Genomic DNA, 23,332 nt, shown 5'->3' with positions numbered 1-23,332 from the left:
GCCTGCCCCATGAGCCCGCCTGTGCCCTCTGCGACCAAGAAGATGAGATGATGCAACACCTACTGGCTGGCTGCTCCTTCTCCCGCCAGGTGTGGTACGATGTTCTTGCTTGGGCTCGCTTCCCCGCTGATCTGCCGACCGGAGACACCGACTTCCTTACCTGGTGGGCCTCCTCTTGTGCTCTCGCGCCCGCGGCCACACGAAAAGGACTATCCTCCCTCATCATCCTCACCGCTTGGTGGATCTGGAAGCATAGGAACAAATGCACCTTCGACGGGGACTGACCCTCTGTCTCCCACCTGTGCTCCACCATCAAGGACGAAGCGCGCCTCTGGGCCCAGGCCGGCGCCGCCGCGATCACCAACATCTTCCCTGAGCGATAGGCTTGAGTTTTCTTGGGGATGAGCAACCCCGTCTGTTTGCTCGACGTCCACTTCCATGCCTCCCTTTTGTGTACATGGCATAGTGGGTCGTCCTAATCTCATGCTGTAAACACTCTCCTTCTATCAATGCAAAGATATGCATCCTTAGCGTATTCGCGAAAAAATATTAATGTGATGAAATGATTTAAGGTAATTAATTTAAATTTGATTTTTAGAGATTGATCGTGATTGATTCTTTCACATAAAGATATTACTTAAATGACTTACGTCAGCATGAAAAGTTCTGATCTATTCAGATTTTTTTCGTTGTGTGATAGGACATGCGAAACTAAACCAATAGAGTGGGGAAAGGACGAAAAAAAACCAGCGAAATAAAATGGTTGAAAATGATGGAACGAAAATAAACCATGAATACTATTGAACCAACTCAAACATTAGAAATTAGAAATAGAGAGCAGTACACACACTCATGGTACTCGAGAAAAAGCTCGTCTGCGCCAGCGAGTTTTCGTCGCAACCACACACTACACTCAGGGCATGTACAATAATGCTATCTTAGGAGTGCCACGTAGGATAAATGATGAGGTGAAGGAGAGAGAACTCGTAAGAAAAGACTTGTCTTCTCTTATTTAAAATAAGACAAGAGATGATCTTTTAGCACAATTTGTCTCACCATGTTTCAAGGAATTGCTAGTTATTGAAGATAAGGCTAAGATATAACCCATTATAGACATACTTTTTTGTCATCTCTAAATTACATGCAAGACTTAAGATAAGATTGTCTTATCAACCACAGCCTGTTTGGTAAACACTTGGGTAAGGGAATGGTAGTTTGCACAAGAGTGTTTATGAAGGGATTAGGCATGGGAAGTAGATTTTTACTCCCATTCCCTTGTTTGGCATATGATGGGAATTGGCGTGGGATAAACTCTCCTCACGAATTAACAGGGTACTCCCTGAGAAAAATTCGGTGGGAATTGGCTTCCCCAACTCCCAGTTCCCTTCCCACTTAAACTCTCATTCCTTCTAATCAAACAGTAAATTTTTAATCTCCTTACTCCTCAACTCCCATTCGACATCTCTAATTCCCCTGAACCAAACACGCTGCCCTCAGCCAGCGTCGCGTTTGCATGGGTGACAAATTACCGAGCTATCCCCGAGATCGCGGCACGGGGCGAAGCTCCTTCTCAACCGAGCATGGATCGGCGCGACGGGGCGGGCAATCGGGGCCGGAGCTACGCGCGCGGCAACGCCCGAGGCCGAGGATGGCCGGGCCGGTGTGAAGACCGCGGCCGCCCCTCCACACAACCTCCTCCCTCCACGGCCCCCGCCGCCGCGGTCATCCCCAGCGACGCCCAGCCGATCGTGGGCACCTGTCCCGACATGTGCCCGGGTAACACCCTTCGTCCAATTTCTCTCAGCCTGCACGGAGCCGTTGACCTGTTCGGAGAACCGAAGCTCCCCACCGGGTTCTCGCGGAGCTGACGCGACCATCTGTTCGACGAAATTACGCGATCAGTGGTCTAGCTTCATCAATTGGTTGACGTTTAAACTCATTGTTGCTAATGTTTCTGTTGCAGCTACAGAGAGAGCGCAGAGGGAGCGGCTCCGAGATCTGGCCGTGTTTGAGCGTGTGAGCAGCGACCCCATGCGCACGTCCCATTCCCTCGCCGTCAAGAAGGTGAGCCGTCCATGATCTCCAATTATCCATATACGCGTGGAGGTTATTCCTGATTTATACATGCTGTTGGTTCAGCCTGATGCTTTATGGGTAGTCCCTTTTGGTCCTTATGTGCTTGGATTGTTTCTATGATGCAAATGGTGAGATTAGTTTTGTTCCATGTGGTAGTTAGCCTGGCATGAAGTTTTGCTTAACTGAAAATTAGCGTTGGCAATGATAGGCTGCAGGTGAACAGTGGACTCTTTATGTTAGTTGTGTACAATTGCTGCGCACACCTGACCCGCATTCTTTTTGTCCAACCACTGCCGGAATACACACAGGCTGAATTTGCGATCGTCCTGAGATTGCGCCTGTAACACAGTTAGACTTGTACTCCCTCTAAAGAAATATAAGAGCGTTTAGATCTTTATGGAGGGAGTATTGTTGAGGGAAGTGCACATTACAATCCTGAACTCAATGCCGAGTTTAAGTTACAACCCCAAACTTCAAGGCTTGTTAATGTTAAGTATATTATATCTCCTCTTCCTATCAGATCGGTCTTGAGAGCGGTTTTTTGTAGCGCGAGCTACGCGGTACCCACTATCTTAGGCGTTCAATATGGGCCTCGATGCATAGAGATGTGTGCCCAGGAACGGAAGTTTAGAAGCTGTGTCTGGCGCTCAGCGCTTAATGGTCTGGCGCGAGTCAGGGTACTGTACACGACATGACGGGTCCGTCAGACTAGTCTGGCATGCTTTTGTCCATTCTTGTGTTGTTTGGACCCGTGGATTCCATCACGCAGTAATAAATGGAGTTGATCCTAAGAACGTTTCAGCGGGATCCTCTGTGAACCACATGAGAAGCCACATCGTCATCTAGAAAAAAATCATGGTCTCAAAATTACTGCTGCCTTATATCCCTTGCCTCCTCCCTCCGAGAGAGATATGTAGAGAGAGAGTTGGTATTGCATCATATATTTGACACAATAAATTGTGGGGATTTTATAATTTCTATTTAGCATATAAATTCAGTACATCATATATTAAGCATATAATTTATAATTTCTATTCGGGCATGTGGTGAGAGATGTAGAGGTAGACATTTGATTGTCAACATGAAACTTTTTTCCTCATTGTAATTTGCAACAAAATATTCAGATGATAACCTAGTCCAACTTCTCGTACAAAAGAATGAAGAAATGTGTTTTTCTTTTCTATAGAATGTGATACTCTAGTACAAAAGTATTATAATAGTTGCAACTTGCATGGGAGCTTGATGCTGGACATCAGGTCAACTAGTATGAGTTTGTCTCATAGCAAGAAAGCCTGCTGCTGCAGCAACGTTTCAGTTCACAGACATGACAAGACTGGACCGCATCAGCTAATGAAAGTGCAGCGAACAGCTGCGCGCTCGTGATTCTGCTTTCCTGCACAAATCCTGAGGCAAACGAACGGTAAAGATAAGAGGGACCGTGGAGGCCAAGCTAGGAAGGAACTTCGCGATCGGTCTTTCCTGCACAAATTCTTACTCTTTCATTTGGAACAAGAGAAAGATCATTATTTTACCAAACAAAACTGAAGGTAATACCTCCAAGGAGGAGGGGAAAACTATGTTAGTTATCTCCCATACCTCTCATGAGTTTATGGAAGACTTGAAGGAGGCAGATATGTGTGCTGCACTTGTTGTAAAAGGAGAAGAGCACCTGACTGTTGAAATTCCAGCAAAGGTACGTGGTTTATTGGCAGAATTTCAGAACATACTTGAAGAGCCACAAGGCCTGCCACCGGTGAGAGGAATTCAACATAGAATCGACTTAATTCCGGGAGCAAGTCTTCCTAATCTTCCACACTATCGAATGAGCCCAAAAGAGCATGATATATTGAAGGAGAAAGTGGAGGAATTGCTGCAAAAGGGGCACATTCGAGAAAGTATTAGCCCATGTGCTGTACCAGCCCTGCTCACGCCAAAGAAAGATGGATCTTGGCGCATGTGTATGGACAGTAGAGCCATTAACAAGATCACTGTAAGGTATAGATTCCCTATTCCCCGTCTAGATGATATGTTGGATCAACTTAGTGGAGCAAGAGTGTTCACAAAGCTAGATTTAAGAAGTGGATATCATCAAATCCGTATCAGACCCGGGGATGAATGGAAAACAGCCTTTAAGTCAAAAGAAGGGTTGTTTGAATGACTAATCATGCCATTTGGACTCTCAAATGCACCAAGTACCTTTATGCACTTGATGAATCAAGTCCTTCGACCCTTCTTATCCCACTTTGTTGTGGTCTATTTCGATGACATCTTGATCTATAGCAAGGATGATGATGAACACTTTGATCACATTCGGAAGTTGCTAGAAGTACCAAGGGAAAATGAGCTCTACGTCAACTTGAAGAAATGTGTTTTCGTGCAAACACAACTTCTTTTCCTAGGCTTCGTCGTAACGTGTGACAGTATTCATGTTGATGACTCCCAAGGTTGAAGCGATCCGAGAATGGCCAACTCCAAAGACAATTTCTCAGGTAAGAAGTTTTCATGGCCTAGACGATTTGTGAAGAATTTCAGCACTATCATGGCACCAATTACCGAGTGCTTGAAGAAAGGAAAGTTTCGATGGACAGAAGTGGCTAAAACTAGTTTCAATGAGATCAAGCAAAAACTCTCACAAGCTCTTGTCTTGGTGCTACCTGATTTCAACAAGACTTTCGAGTTGGAGTGTGATGCGAGTGGAGTAGGCATTGGAGCTGTTCTATCTCAAGAAAGGAAGCCCATTGCTTTCTTTATTGAGAAGTTAAGCGAAGATAGGCAGAAATGGAGCACCTATCAGCAAGAATTGTACACCGTTTTCAAAGCCTTGAAAACTTGGGAAGTTTATTTGCTGCCAAAAGAGTTCATCGTATATAGTGACCATCAATCATTGAAGCATTTTAGAAATCAAAAGCATGTTGACCGCATGCTAGCGAGATGGGCATCATATCTAGAGAGGTTTAACCATCTCATCGTGCATAAATCTGGGACAACTAACCAAGTGGCCGATGCTTTGAGTCGTCGTGCATGCCTCTTGACTTCTTTTGAAGCTGAACTTCCAGGCATGGATCAAATAAAGGAACCCTAACCCTAGTTTGAGGATAGAACTATGGTATAGTTTCTCTAAACCTAGTATCGGCAGTCTCAGTTACTCTCTTGCCCGAACTTATGCGAAGTAAAAATTTATCGAATTCGATCAGCACTATAAAAAAACCTAAGTATTTTATTGATCAGGATCTATTAAAAAGAAGTGAATTAGCGCCAGCAGATTTAGTAATGTGCCAGGAAAAATGGTACAAGAAGCCGTGGATACACTTCTTGATAGTAGGCCCCGCGGGCAACCGACGAGGGATGGTCACAATAAAGTATACAAATCACTTTCAGATGCAATTGAAGGTAAAGAGGGAAGGTTTCGCGAGAGTTGTATGAGGATGATGAAGACTTTGGCCATGTTTGGGTGAAGCACATGAGGGCCAGCCATTAGGTGACGACTATTTGGTGCATGATGGCTATCTCTTCAAAAATGACCATCACAAGGAGTTCTCTGCGTGAAAAACTAATTAGAGAACTCCATTCAAGTGATCTTAGTGGCCATATTGGACGGGACAAGACTATCGCTAACCTGAAAGCTCGCTACTTTTGGCCACAACTAAAGAGGGATGCTGGCAAGTTTGTTCAGCGGTGCCCCATATGTCAAGCCTGCAAAGGCCAAGTCCAGAACACAGGGTTATACATGCCTTTGCCTATTCCTGTTGCTCCATGGGAGGACATCTCTATGGACTTCGTCTTGGGCTTGCCAAGAACAAGACGAGGAAGTGATGCTGTATTTGTGGTCGTGGATAGATTCTCTAAGATGGCTCATTTCATCCCATGCTGCAAGACAACGGATGCTCATCATGTGGCAAACCTATTCTTCCGAGAAGTGGTCAGACTTCATGGAGTTCCAAGGTCCATTGTCTCAGACCGTGATAGCAAGTTTCTTGCTGCATTTTGGCTCACTTTGTGGAAGCAATTCAACACCGAATTGAAATTTTCTAGCACTGCTCATCCACAAACAGATGGACAAACAGAAGTGGTGAACAAATTTGGGGAGAAAGAAAGGGACAATGGGATTTGGTTTTATCTCTTGCAGAGTTCTCCTACAATAACTCCAAGCATGGATCCACAGGAAGGAGTCCTTTTTTCATTGTCTACACTAAAGTTCCAACACATGTGGTGGACCTGGTGAAGCTACCCTCAAGGGGAAACTCAAAATCAACATTGTTCTTTGTTGATAATTACACTGAGTTATTTGAAGAGATTCGCGGTGTTTTGGAAGCACAAAATCAGAAATATAAACAACTTGCTGACTGCAAAAAGGAGGCCGAAATCATTCCAAGTTGGTGATAAGGTGATGGTATACCTCCGAAAAAAGAGGCTACCTTTAGGTGTTAAAGGGAAACATAGGCAGCAAAGGTATTGGCCCTTCTCTATCGCGAGGAAGATAAATGATAATGCTTACGTGATAGATCTTCCAAGCGACATGGGTATATCCAACACTTTCAATGTCGCAGACTTGACTCTCTACCATCCAAAAGAAGCGCTCTATGAAGATAACTCGAGGGCGAGTTCCAAACAAACAGGCGGAATGATGAGGAAAATGAAAATATAATCATATGTCAAATCTGTTTAGCGACTTCTAGATACTTCTGTTGTGGTCTCATATTTCTTTTCTTTTCTTTACCCTACCTGCTGTTTCTAGAGTTCTCTAGTTATAAGTAGTTGTGAGTAAAGAGGTGAATGCTAAATAATGTTTTCTAGAGTGTTCCAGCTATAAGTAGAAGTATGTGAAGACTTCCCAAAGCCCTATAAATAGAGGTCCTCACCTCTACTTTGTAACGGCAGACTATGTACCCACTACCTATAATAGAACTTGTTCTTATCTAAGATCTTGGAGTAGATCTTGTGCTCTAGGAGTTCTGGATTGAACTCTTGCTGCCATATCGACCTACATTTGCCTCTAGAGCGATATCTAGCTCTGCAATTTGAAGTTGTTTCTTCAACACTTGTAATGTACACTTTATAGTGTTGGATAAGTCTGTGTACTAGGGTCGTTGTGGGGTTGCAGCACATGGTCCTTGTGGGGCTGCAGCACATGGTCCTTGTGGCAGTTAGGATAGAGTTCCTGACCATCAAGGACTGGCAGTTAGGATAGCATCTTAGACTGGCATCTTAGACTAGCATCTTAGACTGGCATCTTAGTAGCATCTCAGCATATGCTTGGCTGGCTAGCAGCCTATAAGTATGTAACCTCAACCCCTCAGGTTGGCATGGCATTGTGTGAGAAATAAAGCAACGAAAATTGTCCCAACTCTCCTAGTGTCATCCACAACTATCAATGCTCAGGTTCAAAGGTCTAACAAGTGGTATCAGAGCCTCGTTATCTTGTACCCTGAGCATTTCCTGTGAGCAGCCCAAGTCGGTAGAAGCAGCTGCTCTATCTGCCTCTGGCTACTTTCCTCCCTCCGGACTGTCGAGCAGCAGTTCGTCTTCAACAGCCTCCTCTTCACGCAACAGCCCCCCTGCAGCGAGCCATGTCTGCAGGTCGCTCTCAGCACATGGCTACCTCGAGCATGCGGCGCCGGTAGGAGGCCGAGCGCGCCGTGGCAGAGGAGCGTGTGCGAGCAGCTGTAGCAGCAGCTGCTGCGGCAGCAAGGGTGTCAAGGCTGGTTGCAGCGGAGCTGGCAGCAGCCAGAGCGGAGGTAGAAGCAGCCAGGGCGGAGTTAGAAGCAGCAGCAGCAGACGCAACACGTGAGGCTACGACGGATGCCAAAGCACTCCGCGGCGGCTCCTGCAGCTCCGCGCCTGCGGACGACGGCGCTGACGCAGACCGCGCCAAAGTGGCGCAAGAGCGAACGGTGCAGTGGGCAGCCGAGCACGCCCGCGCTCCAGGTGGAGGTGCGCACCGCGACGGCGGCTGCAATGACCAGGACCGCGGCCTCTACAAGGTCCGGACTGTGGTCAGGGATGTTGGTCCCAGTGCTGGGTGGCCTACCCTCACTAAAACCAACTACGTCGAGTGGGCCGGGATCATGAAGGTCAGGCTCCAGGTGCGGCGCATGTGGGAGGCAGTCCAGGACAGCAACGTCGACCACCAAGAGGACCGACGGGCGCTGGACGCCCTCATCGCCGCGGTCCCGCCCGAGATGCAGTTCTCGCTTTCCAGCAAGCGGACTGCCAAGGAAGCTTGGGACGCCATCGCCGCGGCACGCATCGGCAGCGACTGTGCTCGCAAGTCCACTCTGCAGGCACCTCGTAAGGAGTGGGAGAGCCTGGCTTTCAAGCCAGGTGAGGACGTTGATGACTTTGCTCTCCGTCTCAACACTGCTGTAGAAGTTGGTGAAGTTTGGTGATGCCACCTACACCGAGGAGAGAGCTGTCGAGAAGCTCTTTCGGTGCATCCCCGAGAAGTACAAGCAGATGGCTCAGTCGATCGAGTCCTTGCTGGACCTCTCCACGATGACAATCGAGGAGGCGATAGGTCGCCTCAAGGTCGTCGACACCGACGAGCCACAACCTTCCTCGGGGCCCATCACCACCGGCGGGAAGCTGCTCCTAACTCGGGAGCCATGGGATGCCAGCCTTGGTGACAGGAAGAAGGGGGAGCCTTCTTCCACGACGGGCGGCCACAAGCGTGGCAAGCAGCGTAAGACGCGAAGAGGCCCCCCGGGCAGGGCACAAGGACGTGCCGAAGGGGACGCCCGCGGAGGCGCCAAGGACGGCGCCGCTGGTAAGCCCAAGCCGGCACAAGACAACAGCTGCCACAACTGTGGCCGGTTTGGCCATTGGGCCAATGAGTGTCGGCAACCACGACAAGGCCAGGCTCACGTCGCACAAGCGAAGGAGGAGGAGACGGCTCTGTTCATGGCGCATGCAAGCATTGAGCTATCGTCAGCGACACCAGTCGAAAAAGCTCTCATCCACCTCGACGAGCCAAAGGTGCACGCTCTTCTCGGCGATGCGTCCGGGAAGGACAAGACTACGGGGTGGTGCCTCGACACCGGCGCCACCCACCACATGACCGGTCGAAGGGAATTCTTTGCCGAGCTCGATTCCGATGCGCGAGGCTCCGTCAAGTTTGGGGATGCCTCCGCTGTGGAAATTAAGGGCGTCGGCTCCGTCATCTTCACCACCAAGACGGGAGAGCACCGGTTGCTCACCGGTGTCTACTACATCCCCGCGCTAAGGAACTCCATCATCAGCTTGGGACGGCTGGATGAGAACGGCTCACGCGTGCTGATTGAGCATGGGGTCCTACGCATCTGGGATCGCCAGGGTCGCCTTCTAGCCAAGGTACCCAGAGGTGGAAATCGACTCTACGTCCTTGATGTGTAGGTGGCACAACCGGTCTGTCTCGCTGTCCGTCGGGACGACGAGGCGTGGCAATGGCATTAGTGCTTTGGGCATCTTCACTTCGAGGCCCTGAAGCGTCTAAGTGCCAAGGAGATGGTACGAGGCCTGCCATGCCTCGACCATGTGGAGCAGTTCTGCGACATCTGCGTACTGACGAAGCAGAGACGACTCCCCTTTCCCCAACAGGCGAGTTTTCGGGCCAAGGAGAAGCTGGAGCTCGTGCACGGAGACTTGTGCGGCCCGGTGACGCCAGCCACACCAGGAGGTCGACGCTACTTCCTGCTGCTCGTCGACGATCTCTCTCGCTACATGTGGGCGATGATTCTCGGCAGCAAGGGAGAAGCGGCGGACGCCATCAGGCGCGCGCAGGCTGGTGTGGAGGCGGAGAGCGGCCGCAAATTGCGCGTGTTGCGCACTGACAACGGCGGCGAATTCACGGCGGCTGAATTCGCGTCGTACTGCGCCGATGAGGGCATCTAGCGCCACTACTCCGCGTCGTACAGCCCGCAGCAAAACGGAGTCGTCGAGCAGCGCAACCAGACGGTTGTGGGGATGGCTCGGGCTCTCCTCAAGCAGCGAGGGATGCCGGCTGTTTTCTGGGAAGAGGCGGTGCTGACAGCCGCCTACATCCTCAACCGCTCGCCTACTAAGGCACTCGACGACAGGACACCGTATGAGGCCTGGCATGGGCGGAAGCCGGCGGTCTCCCATTTGCGGGTCTTTGGCTGTCTTGCGTTCGCTAAGGAGCTTGGCCACATCGGCAAGCTCGACGACAGGAGCACTCCGGGAGTCTTCATCGGCTACGTGGAGGGCTCAAAGGCCTACCGCATCCTCGACCCAAAGACACAGCGTGTGCGCACGGTGCGAGACGTCGTGTTCAACGAAGGGCGAGGGTGGCAATGGGACAAGGCGGTGGACGACGGCACGACGCCGACGTATGACGACTTCATTGTCGAGTACGCTCACTTCAAGGAAGCCGGGGGAGCAAGCAGCTCCTCTCCGCCGGGCACGTCTACCCCGGCCCCCAAAACTACATCGACTCCGGTGCCCGCTACGCCGACGGCACCACAACTGGCGACGCCGCATACTCTAGCCCCGGCGGTCACCACTCCGGGTTCATCTTCATCAGCACCAGCTCACGCAGAGCACAACCCGATGAAGTTCGCTTCCCCGCTGAGTCACGACGAGGAGCGGGTCGACGCGTGGTATGGAGGCGAAAAGCTGCGGTATCGCATGATGGATGACCTACTTGGCGACCAGCCGGTGCCGGGACTGATGGCACGTGACCTGGAGGCGCAGCTACAACTCGCGTGTGAGGACGGCGAACCACGGTGCTTTGTAGAGGCCGAGAGAGATGCGGCATGGCGCGCCGCGATGCAGTTGGAGATGGATGCGGTCGAGCAAAACCGCACCTGGGAGCTCGCTAACCTCCCTCGTGGTCACCACGCAATCACCCTTAAGTGGGTGTTCAAGCTGAAGAGGGATGGAGCCGGCGCCATCATCAAGCACAAGGCTCGCCTGGTGGCCTGAGGCTTCTTGCAGCAGGAAGGAGTCGACTTCAACGACGCCTTCGCTCCAGTGGCACGGATGGAGTCCGTGCGACTTCTCCTTGCGCTAGCTGCCCAGGAGGGCTGGCGTGTCCATCACATGGATGTCAAGTCGGCATTCCTCAACGGTGACTTGAAGGAGGAAGTCTACGTGCATCAGCCACCGCGTTTTGCGCAAGGTACTCCGCCTGCGCAAGGCCCTCTATGGCCTACGGCAGGCACCTAGGGCGTGGAACGCCAAGCTGGACTCCACGCTGAAGAAGATGGGCTTCGAGTAAAGCCCGCATGAGGCCGCTGTCTACCGACGGGGCAGTGGAGGAAATGCCCTGCTGGTGGGCGTCTATGTTGACGACTTGGTGATCACCGGCACCAAAGATGCAGAGGTGGCGACATTCAAGGAAGACATGAAGGCCACCTTCCAGATGAGTGATCTGGGGCTCCTCTCCTTCTATCTAGGGATTGAGGTGCACCAGGATCACTCCGGGATTGCGCTTCGACAGTCCGCCTATGTCAAGCGCATCGTTGAGCTAGCTGGGCTCACCGGCTGCCATCCAGCTCTCACTCCGATGGAGGAGAGGCTGAAACTGAGCCGCGACAGCACGACGGAGGAAGTGGATGCTACGCAGTACCGACGCCTTGTGGGGAGCCTTCGCTACCTCACCCACACAGGGCCGGACCTAGCATTCTCCGTCGGCTATGTCAGTCGGTTCATGGAGCGACCGACGTCGGAACACCAGCAGGCAGTGAAGAGGATCATCCGCTACATAGCAGGGACCCTCGACCACGGCCTCCACTACCCTAGGTGTCCGGGGGCAGCACACTTCGTCGGGTACAGCGACAGCGACCACTCCGGCGACATCGACACCAGCAAGAGCACGAGCGAGATCCTCCTCTTCCTCGGCAAGTGTCTCGTGAGCTGGCAATCAGTCAAGCAGCAGGTGGTGGCCCTGTCTAGCTGTGAGGCTGAGTACATAGCGGCCTCCACCGCCTGCACTCAAGCGCTTTGGCTCGCTCGACTGCTTGATGATCTTCTCGTTCAAGACACCAGAACGGTGCAGCTCCTGGTGGACAGCAAGTTCGCCCTGGCCCTGGCAAAGAACCCCGTGTTCCACGAACGGAGCAAGCACATCCGGCTGAGGTACCACTTCATCCGCAGCTGTGTGGAAGAAGGGAGCATCGAGGCGAGCTACATCAACACCAAGGATCGGCTCGCAGACCTGCTCACCAAGCCTCTTGGGAGGGTCAAGTTCCTCGAGCTTTGCTCCAGGATCGGGATGATTCAACACTCCCACAAGACGACGTACAAGACTTAGGGGGAGAATGTTGGATAAGTCTGTGTACTAGGGTCGTTGTGGGGCTGCAGCACATGGTCCTTGTGGCAGTTAGGATAGAGTTCCTGACCATCAAGGACTGGCAGTTAGGATAGCATCTTAGACTGGCATCTTAGTAGCATCTCAGCATATGCTTGGCTGGCTAGCAGCCTATAAGTATGTAACCCCAACCCCTCAGGTTGGCATGGCATTGTGTAAGAAATAAACCAACGAAAATTGTCCCAACTCTCCTAGTGTCATCCACAACTATCAATGCTCAGGTTCAAAGGTCTAACATATAGCAGCAAGGTGGAGTTGCTCCTCCACAACCTTTGTGCTGCTTCATTATCTCAATATTACCTGCCATGCTAGTTCCCATTTGTTTGATTGCTAATTTTACTTATGGCAGATCTATCTCTGTCGTTGTTTCCATCACTTCCACACTGAACAGGAGCAACACCTCTGCACAGCTAGGGGGAATGTTATCGGCAGGGATCAACGGGTATTAAAAGATCGGTGAGCAGAGGGGGGTGCGGAGGGATGTCAACGTGGCTCTCTCCCCAGCTTCCGTCTTGTAAGCATCTGCAAGGGCTTTCCAACCAGGGCAACCAAAGCGGGTGCAGTTTGCATCGTTAGTGACAAGACAATTGAATTTTTGGGCCGTCAGCATCTTCATACTAGAATGTGATGGTGGCATCAACTGGAACTTTAAACTTCTCTAAGAAGTCATGCCTTGCCCCGCAAGGGATGACCTGAGCAAAATTGAAAGAAAGAAGTAACTAGCTAGTTACACAATTGTCTTGTCATGCATGAAACTCAATCAAAACATGTTCAACTAAAACATACCGTCCTAGTGAGGAAGTCATTCGGCTGATCTATGAAGAACTTCTTATCCCTTCGACATCTCACCGAACCACAGGTCTCACATGGGGCATCCATCTACTGCTTTCATGCATGAAGTTGAGAAAAATAAGCATACATAATTAAGATGCACACAAATATAAAGCAACATAATAAGCAGTTAGTACGAAACCAGCGCTATCCGCCCACTAGTTATTAACACATACGTACTTGTAATAAAACAGTTCTACAAACCATGCGTAGTTCAAACATAAAACATGCATAAAGTTAAACAGTTCATATGAAATAGGTAGCGCGCGCTAAGCTAGTGGCCAGAGGGACCGGCCTCGTGGTCGTGCCTAGTCGACCTACGACGACACCCCTGCTGACCCTCCTCACGCTCCAAGGCATCCTCCTCTGCGCTCTTCCTGGCTGCATACTGAAGTAACATCATCTTGTTGGCCTCCACGAGTTTGTCATCTCTCGCAAGCTCGCTCACCAATGGGTCGAAGAACTACATCTCGGCCTCTTTGCTCTCCTTCTCCTCAACCCTAGTGCATATCCTCATGTCCTTAGGCGCGAGGGACATCACGAACTCACGACACTCAGGGAAGTTCAGATTCGCCCCTTCCTGAAAGAACTCTACTGCCATGGCATCATAAGCGCGCGCCGCTAACTCCGGGGTGTCCCAATGGCCAAGTTCGTGGACGACATTGTCCTTCCTAATGGTGGCATAGTTCTTATTTCCCTTTTGTCGCACACCACGAAACTTCGGTGCCATCTGTGACGATGCATATATATATATAACTAAACAAGTTAGTAAAAAATGGGCATATTAACGAGAAATACAATAGTCTACAACTACACTATACATTCTTTCACCACAAGTACACTACTAGAAATACAATAAAATTACACTATCTAAAATCATAGTCTACAACTACACTACATTATTTCACCACAAGTACACTACTAGAAATTTAATAAATTACACTATCTAAAATCATAGTCTACAACTACACTAAAATTTTATACTACTCGTATACACAAAATTCGATAATTTTCTACACTACTATTACACTACACTAAGTAGAACTCACCAGCGGCGGCGGTAGACGGCGAGGAGTGGATGCGGAGGCGAGGGCGACGGGGACGGGGGCGGTGGCCGGGGTGGATGCGGAGGCGACGACGACGGCGACGGGGACTTCGGCGGTGGAGGCGACGGCAATGGGGACTTTGGCGGTGGAGGCGGAGGCGGTGGAAGCAGGGGAGGCGAGGGTGATGGGGGCGGCGGTGATTTAATGGGGATCGACGGTGTGGGTGTTGGGGGTGTGTGTGTAATTTAATCAATATCTCCTGCGGAGGGCGGTGGGGTAATTGCTGGCATTGGCCTACGAGGCCAACGCCATTACTATCTTCTACACATATTGTTTTTTATATGTATATGGATGTTTAGTTTATTATTTTATTATTTTATTTTCCTATTGTTTATTATATTGTTATTTTTACTAATTATTTTATTGTTTTATTTTCCTATTGTTTATTATTTTATTGTTTTATTTTCCTATTCTTTATTATTTATTGTTTTATTTTCCAGCATCAATCGATCTCATTAATCTAGCATAGATACATAATAGTTGAAGGATGAAAATAATAACACACACACACACACACACACACACATATATATATAAACTTCTAGTACTACAGTGTACACACTCTTGATCTTAGACTAAGAACATCATAAGTGTAATGATTCCCATGAGAAAAAAAGCTGCCACCGATCCAGCAGGGAGAACGAGGCCAAGCATAACACTAGCTAAAAGGGCATATCGAAGCATCTTGAATTTTTGGATTTGGCCGCGCATCACATCAGTCTTCAGCTTGTCTTAGTTCACCAATGGAGTACTCGAGCAACTCACTCGTATCCATGTGTAGCAATATTTTGTCCCTGACGCCTATGGATCACAATACACACACACACATATTAATGATCGCGAATTGTGCAAATTAGCAGAATATCGAGGTATTTTCTGTCATATATATTACGTACCTTTCCACGGTTACTGCAGATGTAGAACTCTCGCTCTGGATTACTTTGTGTGTGCGACATATGCTTATTAGCAGGGCGTCCACAACCGCAAAAAAGCAGCACAGGTGCCCTCGCTCGATTCCTGGCAGCTTCGGCGCCGGTGGCATAGCTGCCGGATCGTCGAAGGGACGTCGCGCAGCGGCATGATTCGCCAGACAGGGCTGGCCGCATTGGCCAGATGAGAGCTCGGCCAAGGCGGTGGAGTCCCAAACTTGCGAGCCACGCCGACGTGGGCTCGAATGGGCGGCTCGTGCCGATTCGACAAGCTCCGCTGGGTCCATTGTCACCAAAGCAGCCGACTAAGAGGGAGTAGAATTTTGTGGAGAATGGAAGTGAATGTGAAAAGAAGGGGCTGCCAACATATATATAGGCACAACTTAGTGCTGGTGTTTCGGGCGAAGACACGACAACACAATGTAAAGTATTTATGGCGTGTTTATAAATCACATGCCACCAATATGCTGCAACTGGTCACGACAACTGGGCCCGCATAGTAGTGGCGTAGGATGTATTGCCAGCGTCAGCAATAGCAACTTATAGTTGGCGTACCAATTTGGCAGACACCAGCACTATTTGGAAAAAATAGTGCTGGCGTTGATGAAAAATGGCGCTCCACAAACAGAAGTTGTGGCTAGCCGTTTTTCCACTAGTGATAAGGCGTCGCAAGGCTGGGTGGGCGTCACCATTGCGAACGAAGAAGATGGGAATTGCGGGCGTCGGTTAGGACTGCACCAGGTGTCAGCTTTGAGCCCTTATCTTTTCGACCTGGTGATGGATGAGGTCACAAGGGATATACAAGGAGATATCCCATGGTGTATGTTCTTTACGGATGATGTGGTGCTAGTCGATGATAGTCGGATGGGGTCAATAGGAAGTTAGGGCAATGGAGACAAACCTTGGAATCCAAAGGTTTTAGACTTAGTAGAACTAAAACTGAGTACTTGAGGTGCGTTTCAGTACTACTAGGCACGAGGGGGAGGAGGAGGTTAGCCTTGATGGGCAGGTGGTGCCTCAGAAGGACACCTTTGGATATTTGGGGTCAATGCTACAGAAGGATGGGGATATCAATGAAGATGTGAATCATTGAATCAAAGCCGGATGGATGAAGTGGCGCCAAGCTTCTGGCATCCTCTGTGACAAGAAAGTGCCACAAAAGTTAAAAGGCAAGTTCTATAGGATGGCGGTTCGACCCGCAATGTTGTATGGTGCTGAGTATTGTCCGACTAAAAGGCGACATGTTCAACAGTTAGGTGTGGCGGAGATGCGCATGTTGAGATGGATGTGTGGCCACACAAGGAAGGACCGAGTCCGGAATGATGATATACGAGACAGTGTTGGGGTAGCGTCGATTGAAGAGAAGCTTGTCCAACATCGTCTGAGATGGTTTGGGCATATTCAGCGCAGGCCTCCAGAAGCGTCAGTGCATAGCACAAAGCTAAAGCGTGCAGATAATGTCAAGACAGGTTGGGGTAGATCAAACTTGACATGGGAGGAGTCCGTTAAGAGGGAAGGATCGGAGTATCACCAAAGAACTAGCCATGGACAGGAGTGCGTGGAAGCTTGATATCCATGTGTCAGAACCATGAGTTGGTTGCGAGATCTTATGGGTTTCAGCTCTAGCCTACCCCAACTTGTTTGGGACTAAGAGCATCTCTAGGAGACCCCTTAAACCGCAACCCTTATAACCGGGTTAAGGGCCGAGAAAAGCGCATTTTAATGGCCGAAATTGGCTGCGGCCGAACAGATCCTGCAAACCCAAGCGGTAAAAGAGAATATCGGGGCTCTGTTCCGCAAACCCGCTCTGGTTTGTGGGCTGGATATTCTCTTTTACCGCTCTGGTTTGCGGGCTCTGTTCCGCACGCTGCCGATTTCGGCCCTCAAACCGTAAAACCACACAATGCAATTGACGGCGATTTTGACAAATAAAACAGAAATTTCGAGAATTCAAACACAATTTTGGCGACATTTGAACATAGTTTTCGCGCCACAACCCAAAAGATATCGCACCCATCATCACCCATCATCACTCCATCGTCATCATCATCAGAAGATGAAGTCTTCACCGCACCATTGCCACCACCACTTGCCGAACCACCGCCGAACATTGGCACCGCATGGCCTCTTGCGGCTAGCCTCCTCATCTCCAAGATCTCCAACCTTGCCATCATGCCATTCTTTGGTGACCTCATTCATCTCATTTCGATTCATCATCATGATCTTGTTCTCCTCTTGAGGCTTTGTTTGGTAGGAGTGGATTTGAGAGGTTTGGGGAGGAGGGGATTTCAGGGGATTTGGTGAATCCCCCTCTTCTACTCATTCCCCTCAGATCCCCTTGAAACGTCAAATCCCTCTCCAGCCACAATCCCCTTCATATAAAACAGGTAGGCAGAGATCGCCCTATTGAGTTAAAATGGTGTAAAACAGTTAAAAATCCAATCTTTACAGGTTAATTAGCATCATAGCTAGACAAACTTGCTATAAAATTGTGAATGACACCTAATAAAAATGTGACAGCAGTTCTTCACATCAAGAACATAATCTCTCATAGCAGCATGACTTGAAACCAATAATATCTTCATAGCAACATGATCTTTCACAACACCAAACACAATGCTATACAGGGTACTTTTGCAATAGCTCACAATCAATTACATATTTACAGACCAAGCAAGGATGAGAATGATGTTGTCATACAGATGAATTGCTCTTACGATGTCATGATCATCGAGTTTTTGAATGGCCAAAAGTTTGTCCAGATTGCTTCTCTAGTTGCCAAAGAGCCTACTAAAACAAAAGGAGATGAGTTTTTTAAATAGGCCAACAAGTCAGACAGATGACTAGTACAAGAAAGCTAAATAGGCCAACCGATGTTCTAGTACTCTGCTCACAACAGTTCGCTCAGCGAATTACAACATACAAATACACACAGATGCAACGACTAGAAGTCATCGTTCAAAGCAAGAGCATTCCCATACCCAAAAATCAGCAGGATTATCCCTTCATATACGAAACATTGGCGAGGATAGCGAGGACCTGGACACGTGTGGCGCCACTAAGCAACATGATAAGGACATCTACAATAGTTCAGACAATTAATCTCTCCATGTCACCTACAGACAGTGATATATACAAATCATACAGTAATCTATCTATGAACAACAAGATATACTAGTACGTACGTGGAAAAAAATAAGTGCAGAAATCTTGCAAGCAAATATGCTTAGACACGAAACAACCAGATTAATTAATCATGTCAAACAGATATGGAATTTAAACTTAATATTCTTCTAGAAAATTAACGGGGTGCTCTGCAAGCAAGTGATAATGAAAAAAGTTACATGTATTATGTATTATCAAAAAGACCTCACTATTACATCCAGACTTGATGGAACAATAGCATCCATCAAGAACAGACTTGAGCTTACAAACTGCAATTGGTTCATATCCCTAGATAGGTCCAAAGAATCCATCAGAATAAAAAGCAAGAGTATTAAAACTACCTCTATCAAAGACATTAAGAAATACAAGAATCAGACCAACAACTTGACTACCACATGACAAGTAACAAAAACAGTAAATGTCTATATGACAAGAAATTGAAGAAAAGAAACAAGTAATTTGCTTACTATTGTTTAGTCCAAGAAAACTTACCTCTAGATACAAAGAAAGAAGTGTGCAATTACTACAAGTGAATGTTTAAGTCAAGTACTTTCTCCGTTGCAAGAACCGAATTCCGTTTCACAAACGGAAGCCGATCAGCCATTTAGATCACCGTAGTCTCTATTCAGAAGGAAATTAATTAAAAGTGCACATGCATTCAGAAAGACACATCCACACCAGTATCCATTCACTCAATCAGAAAGAAAGAAAAAGGGTCTGAAGAAGAATGAATCCTTTCTCCATTAATTTCATTCACACGTGATTGACAAATTCAGGTAATGATAATCCATGAATTGAAGACAATTAGACAGACAGTCACCAGATATATACATAGGGACACAACCAATTAACAGTATGAGGAACAGAGCAGTATACTCACAGGGACGCGATCAATTAACAGGAGAGCAGATGGAGATGCAAGGGAATTGTGCAGCAGCAGCAGAGGCAGAGGGATGTGGACGCTGCTCCACCTCTACTACAAGTCCGGCAACTCCGGCATCGAGCCCTACATCGTCGCCCACGACTTGGTGACGACCGGTTTGGACGAGGCGGGGATCAAGCACCTCGGAGACCGTGTGGCCGGGGAGGAAGAGGCAATAGCCATGTCCGATGGAAAACCCTAGACGACAAGGGGAAAGGAGGGGAGGTGAGGACTTACCACCGGGGAGAAGTCTAGTACGCCGGTGGAGGTAGACCGGCGTCGAGGCGTCGGGCGGCGTCTTGGGGAGGCGCATGGCGGTGGAGTCTTGGAGAGGAGTCGGGCGGCGGCGGCGTCTTCACGAGTCGAGCGGCGGCGTCTCCAAATCCTCGAGCCCCCCCTCCCCCCCTCGAGGGTTCTGAAGCGCGTGGGAAGACGTGGATCAAACGGGAAGCGAGAGGGTTGGGCCCATGTAACGTCGCGGACCAAACAGGCCGACGAGGTTTTGCGGGGATTTTGGACTCGCGGGGTTAATCCCTTGAAAACCCCTCTGACCCACACGAAACAAACGAGGCCTGAGGGAGCTTGGCCATGGCTCTTCTCTCATTGGCGGGCCTTGCGCACGGTCTCCTCCTTGAGTAGTTGCCACTTCTCTTGCTTCTCTTGAGCCTTCTTCTCGGCCAACTCCTTTCTTGCCTCCAATATCTTGATCACCAATACCTCATTGAACTTGATCATGTGATCTAGCTTGTCCCGCAAGCTTGATGCCTCCGCTTCCTTCTTGATCTTGTCCTTGGCCTTATTGTTTCCATCGGGCTTGTTCTTGTTTTTGGGCCATCGTCATCTTCATCATCATCATCCATCTTGGTGAGTGCACCTCTCTTCGGTGGGGATTCTTTGTCAATCACCTTCCACTTCTCGCTATCTTTAAGAAGTTCCCAACCATAGTAGCCTGGTTCGCGGGTCGGTGGCGCGTCCATGTCCCGGGGTCGATCGACCCCGATCGAGGGTCGGGGACGACGCCGGGTCGAGCTGGATCGATTGCCGGATCACGACCCCGATCGGTGGACGCTGACCCAGACTGAGGTGCAAGACTCCAAGAAGCAGAATGCAAGATTGCTAGAAACACGTACGAATTCATGGGGAACTGATGCTTACCAGGCAATCTCACTAGGCACTGCAAAATACTGAACTCCGCCAGTAGCCGGCCTGCCGGAGTCCGACCTTCCGCGATCCCCTGCTCGCCTGCCGGCATTCGAGCTATCCGCCGCCGTATGCGCATCTCCTGTCTCGCACTTACGCAAGCTGCAAGCCGCTTGGATTCCGACGCCGACTAGGAAAGTTTGAGGCAGAAGAATGGTGGGAAGGGCAAACAGGAGAACGTGGAGGCGACGGTGGGAGGCTCGGATCTTGATCCTTGCCGGACCGGGATTTGGGGATAATTGGTTGACAAACTCTTCGTGGAAAGTAATAATGGCAGATGAGAAAAATCACGCCATAAGGGCTGACTTGGCTCATTTAGTAATCTTTTTGTTGCGGAATTTTTCCCTCCGCAATACAAGGAACCATATCAGATCGTAAAGGGGATTCTTTCCCTCCAACTTCATCGGGATTGTCTACCACGAGTCCATGACCCATGTATCGTACCGAGGTCATCGACCTGAATCCCTTTGGATTGCGATCCGCGTCCTGATGTCGCTTGAAGCTACGTCGGTATTTTCCCAAAGAGGAAGGGATGATGCAGCACAACGGTGGTAGGTATTTCCCTCAGATACGAAACCAAGGTTATCGAACCAAGCAACACAACGTAAACAACCCCTGCACAGAGATAATAAATCCTCGCAACTCGACGTGTTAAAGGGGTTGTCAATCCTTTTCGTGGTACGACGCCTCAAGATAGGCAAACGGACGTGAGATAAATTTGTAGTAGATTGATAGATCGAACGCCAAATAAAATAAATAAGGGAAAATTGCAGCAAAGTATTTTTGGGTTTTTGGTTTAGTAGATCTGAAAATAAAAGCAAATAAAAAGTAGATCGCAAAGGCAAATATATGAGAAAGAAGACCCGGGGGCCGTAGGTTTCATTAGTGGCTTCTCTCAAGAAAAATAGCAAATGGTGGGTAAACAAATTACCGTTGGGCAATTGATAGAACCTCAAATAATTATGACGATATCCATGCAATGATCATTATATAGGCATCACGTCCAAGATTAGTAGACCGACTCCTGCCTGCATCTACTACTATTACTCCACACATCGACCACTATCCAGCATGCATATAGTGTATTAAGTTCATGGAGAAACGGAGTAATGCAATAAGAACGAGGACATGATGTAGACAAGATCTATCTATGTAGAGATAGACCCCATCATTTTATCCTTAGTAGCAACGATACATACGTGTCGTTTCCCTTTCTGTCACTGGGATCAAGCACTGTAAGATCGAACCCACTATAAAACACCTCTTCCCATTGCAAGATAAATAGATCAAGTTGGCCAAACAAAACCCAAATATCGGAGAAGAAATACGAGGCTATAAGCAATCATGCATATAAGAGATCAAAGAAACTCAAATAACTTTCATGGATATAAAAAGATAGGTCTGATCATAAACTCAAAGTTCATCGATCCCAACAAACACACCGCAAAAGAATTACATCATATGGATCTCCAAGAGACCATTGTATTGAGAATCAAGAGAGAGATGAAGCCATCTAGCTACTAACTACGGACCCGAAGGTCTACAAAGAACTACTCACGCATCATCGGAGAGGCACCAATGGAGGTGGTGAACCCCATCCGAGATGGTGTCTAGATTGGATCTGGTGGTTCTGGACTCTGCGGCGGCTTGATGAATATTTTGTTGACTCCCCTAGGGTTGTGGGATTTTGGGGGTATTTATAGAGCAAAGAGGCGGTCCGGGGGCACCCGAGATGGGCACAACCCACCAGGGCGCGCCTGGGCCTCCTGGCGCGCCCTGGTGGGTTGTGCCCCCCTCGGGGCACCCCCTAGGCGCAGCCAGGGCCCGTTGTGTTCCTTTTGGCCCATAAAAATTCTCCGTAAAGTTTCGTGGCATTTGGACTCCGTCTGATATTGATTTTCTGCGATGTAAAAAACACGGAAAAAACAAGAACTTGCACTTGGCACTATGTCAATATGTTAGTACCAAAAAATGATATAAAATGACTATAAAATGATTATAAAACATCCAAGATTGATAATATAACAACATGGAACAATAAAAAATTATAGATACATTGGAGACGTATCACGTCCCTGATTAGCGTTCCGAAGATGTATACCCCTTGTCAAACCATGTTCCGGAGGGGTGTTGACCCGCGACCCTCGACCCCGTTCCTCGACCCGGGCGACCCGGATTCCTGGTAACTATGTTCCCAACAACGCTCTAGTTGAAATGCCTTTTTACCAGAAGCTTCCACATCCTTGTACCTTTCTTGCGCAATTTTGTCCTATACAAAATGAAAACAATGTCAAATTATGCAACCACTCCGATGACTACAAAAGATTTGCACAACTTGCGACATGAAAACAAACTCACATAATCGGATTCAATGGCACCACTTGGAGGTTCATTGCGGACTTGCGTCAAGCAAGCAGCCCAACGGCTACAAATCAGCTTGATCACGTCCCAACGACCTTGGAGAGACCGAAAGGTGCGTGGCGTCCTGTTGGGATACTTTGCCATCATGCGGAGGTACTGATCCTCTATCATTTGCCAATACCGCTTGGCGGTTTGGTCGGTGTCGGTGCACGCATCAAGAGACACCGATTCCCAAGCCTTGATCAATATTTTATCTTCAAATGGGGTGTAATTCTTCATCTTGCGCGTGATTTTGCTTGCACTTCGTCGAACACCCCCTCATCAACCTCCTCCAAATCATCTTCTTCCTCATCATGATCGTGCACGCCACCATCCATCTCATTGTAACCATAATCAGCGATCGGGGCTTGATCGATGTCGACGGTGTTGTCGTCCAACA

At 48.7% G+C, this 23,332-nt stretch overlaps 1 protein-coding gene across 4 annotated transcripts in view; it reads left to right on the top strand.

Annotated features, from left to right (window-relative positions):
- The first annotated feature begins 1,476 nt into the window (after window positions 1-1,476).
- The window catches only part of LOC119285639 (SAC3 family protein C-like), a 40,783-nt gene continuing 18,927 nt past the window's right edge, over window positions 1,477-23,332 (top strand). For 3 of the 4 annotated variants that reach the window (XM_037564977.1, XM_037564978.1, XM_037564975.1), the window contains exons 1-2: window positions 1,477-1,776; window positions 1,964-2,064. In XM_037564977.1, the coding sequence (XP_037420874.1) occupies window positions 1,581-1,776; window positions 1,964-2,064 (297 nt within the window). In that variant the 5' untranslated portion in view covers window positions 1,477-1,580. The remainder of the gene's footprint in view (window positions 1,777-1,963; window positions 2,065-23,332) is intronic. The other variant, XM_037564976.1, reaches the window with a different exon arrangement.

This window comes from Triticum dicoccoides, chromosome 4A (genome assembly GCF_002162155.2).
Source record: "Triticum dicoccoides isolate Atlit2015 ecotype Zavitan chromosome 4A, WEW_v2.0, whole genome shotgun sequence".
Classification (NCBI taxonomy): Eukaryota; Viridiplantae; Streptophyta; class Magnoliopsida; order Poales; family Poaceae; genus Triticum; species Triticum dicoccoides.
Note: the sequence above shows the minus strand (reverse complement) of the source record. Positions and strands in the feature narration are given on the sequence as shown.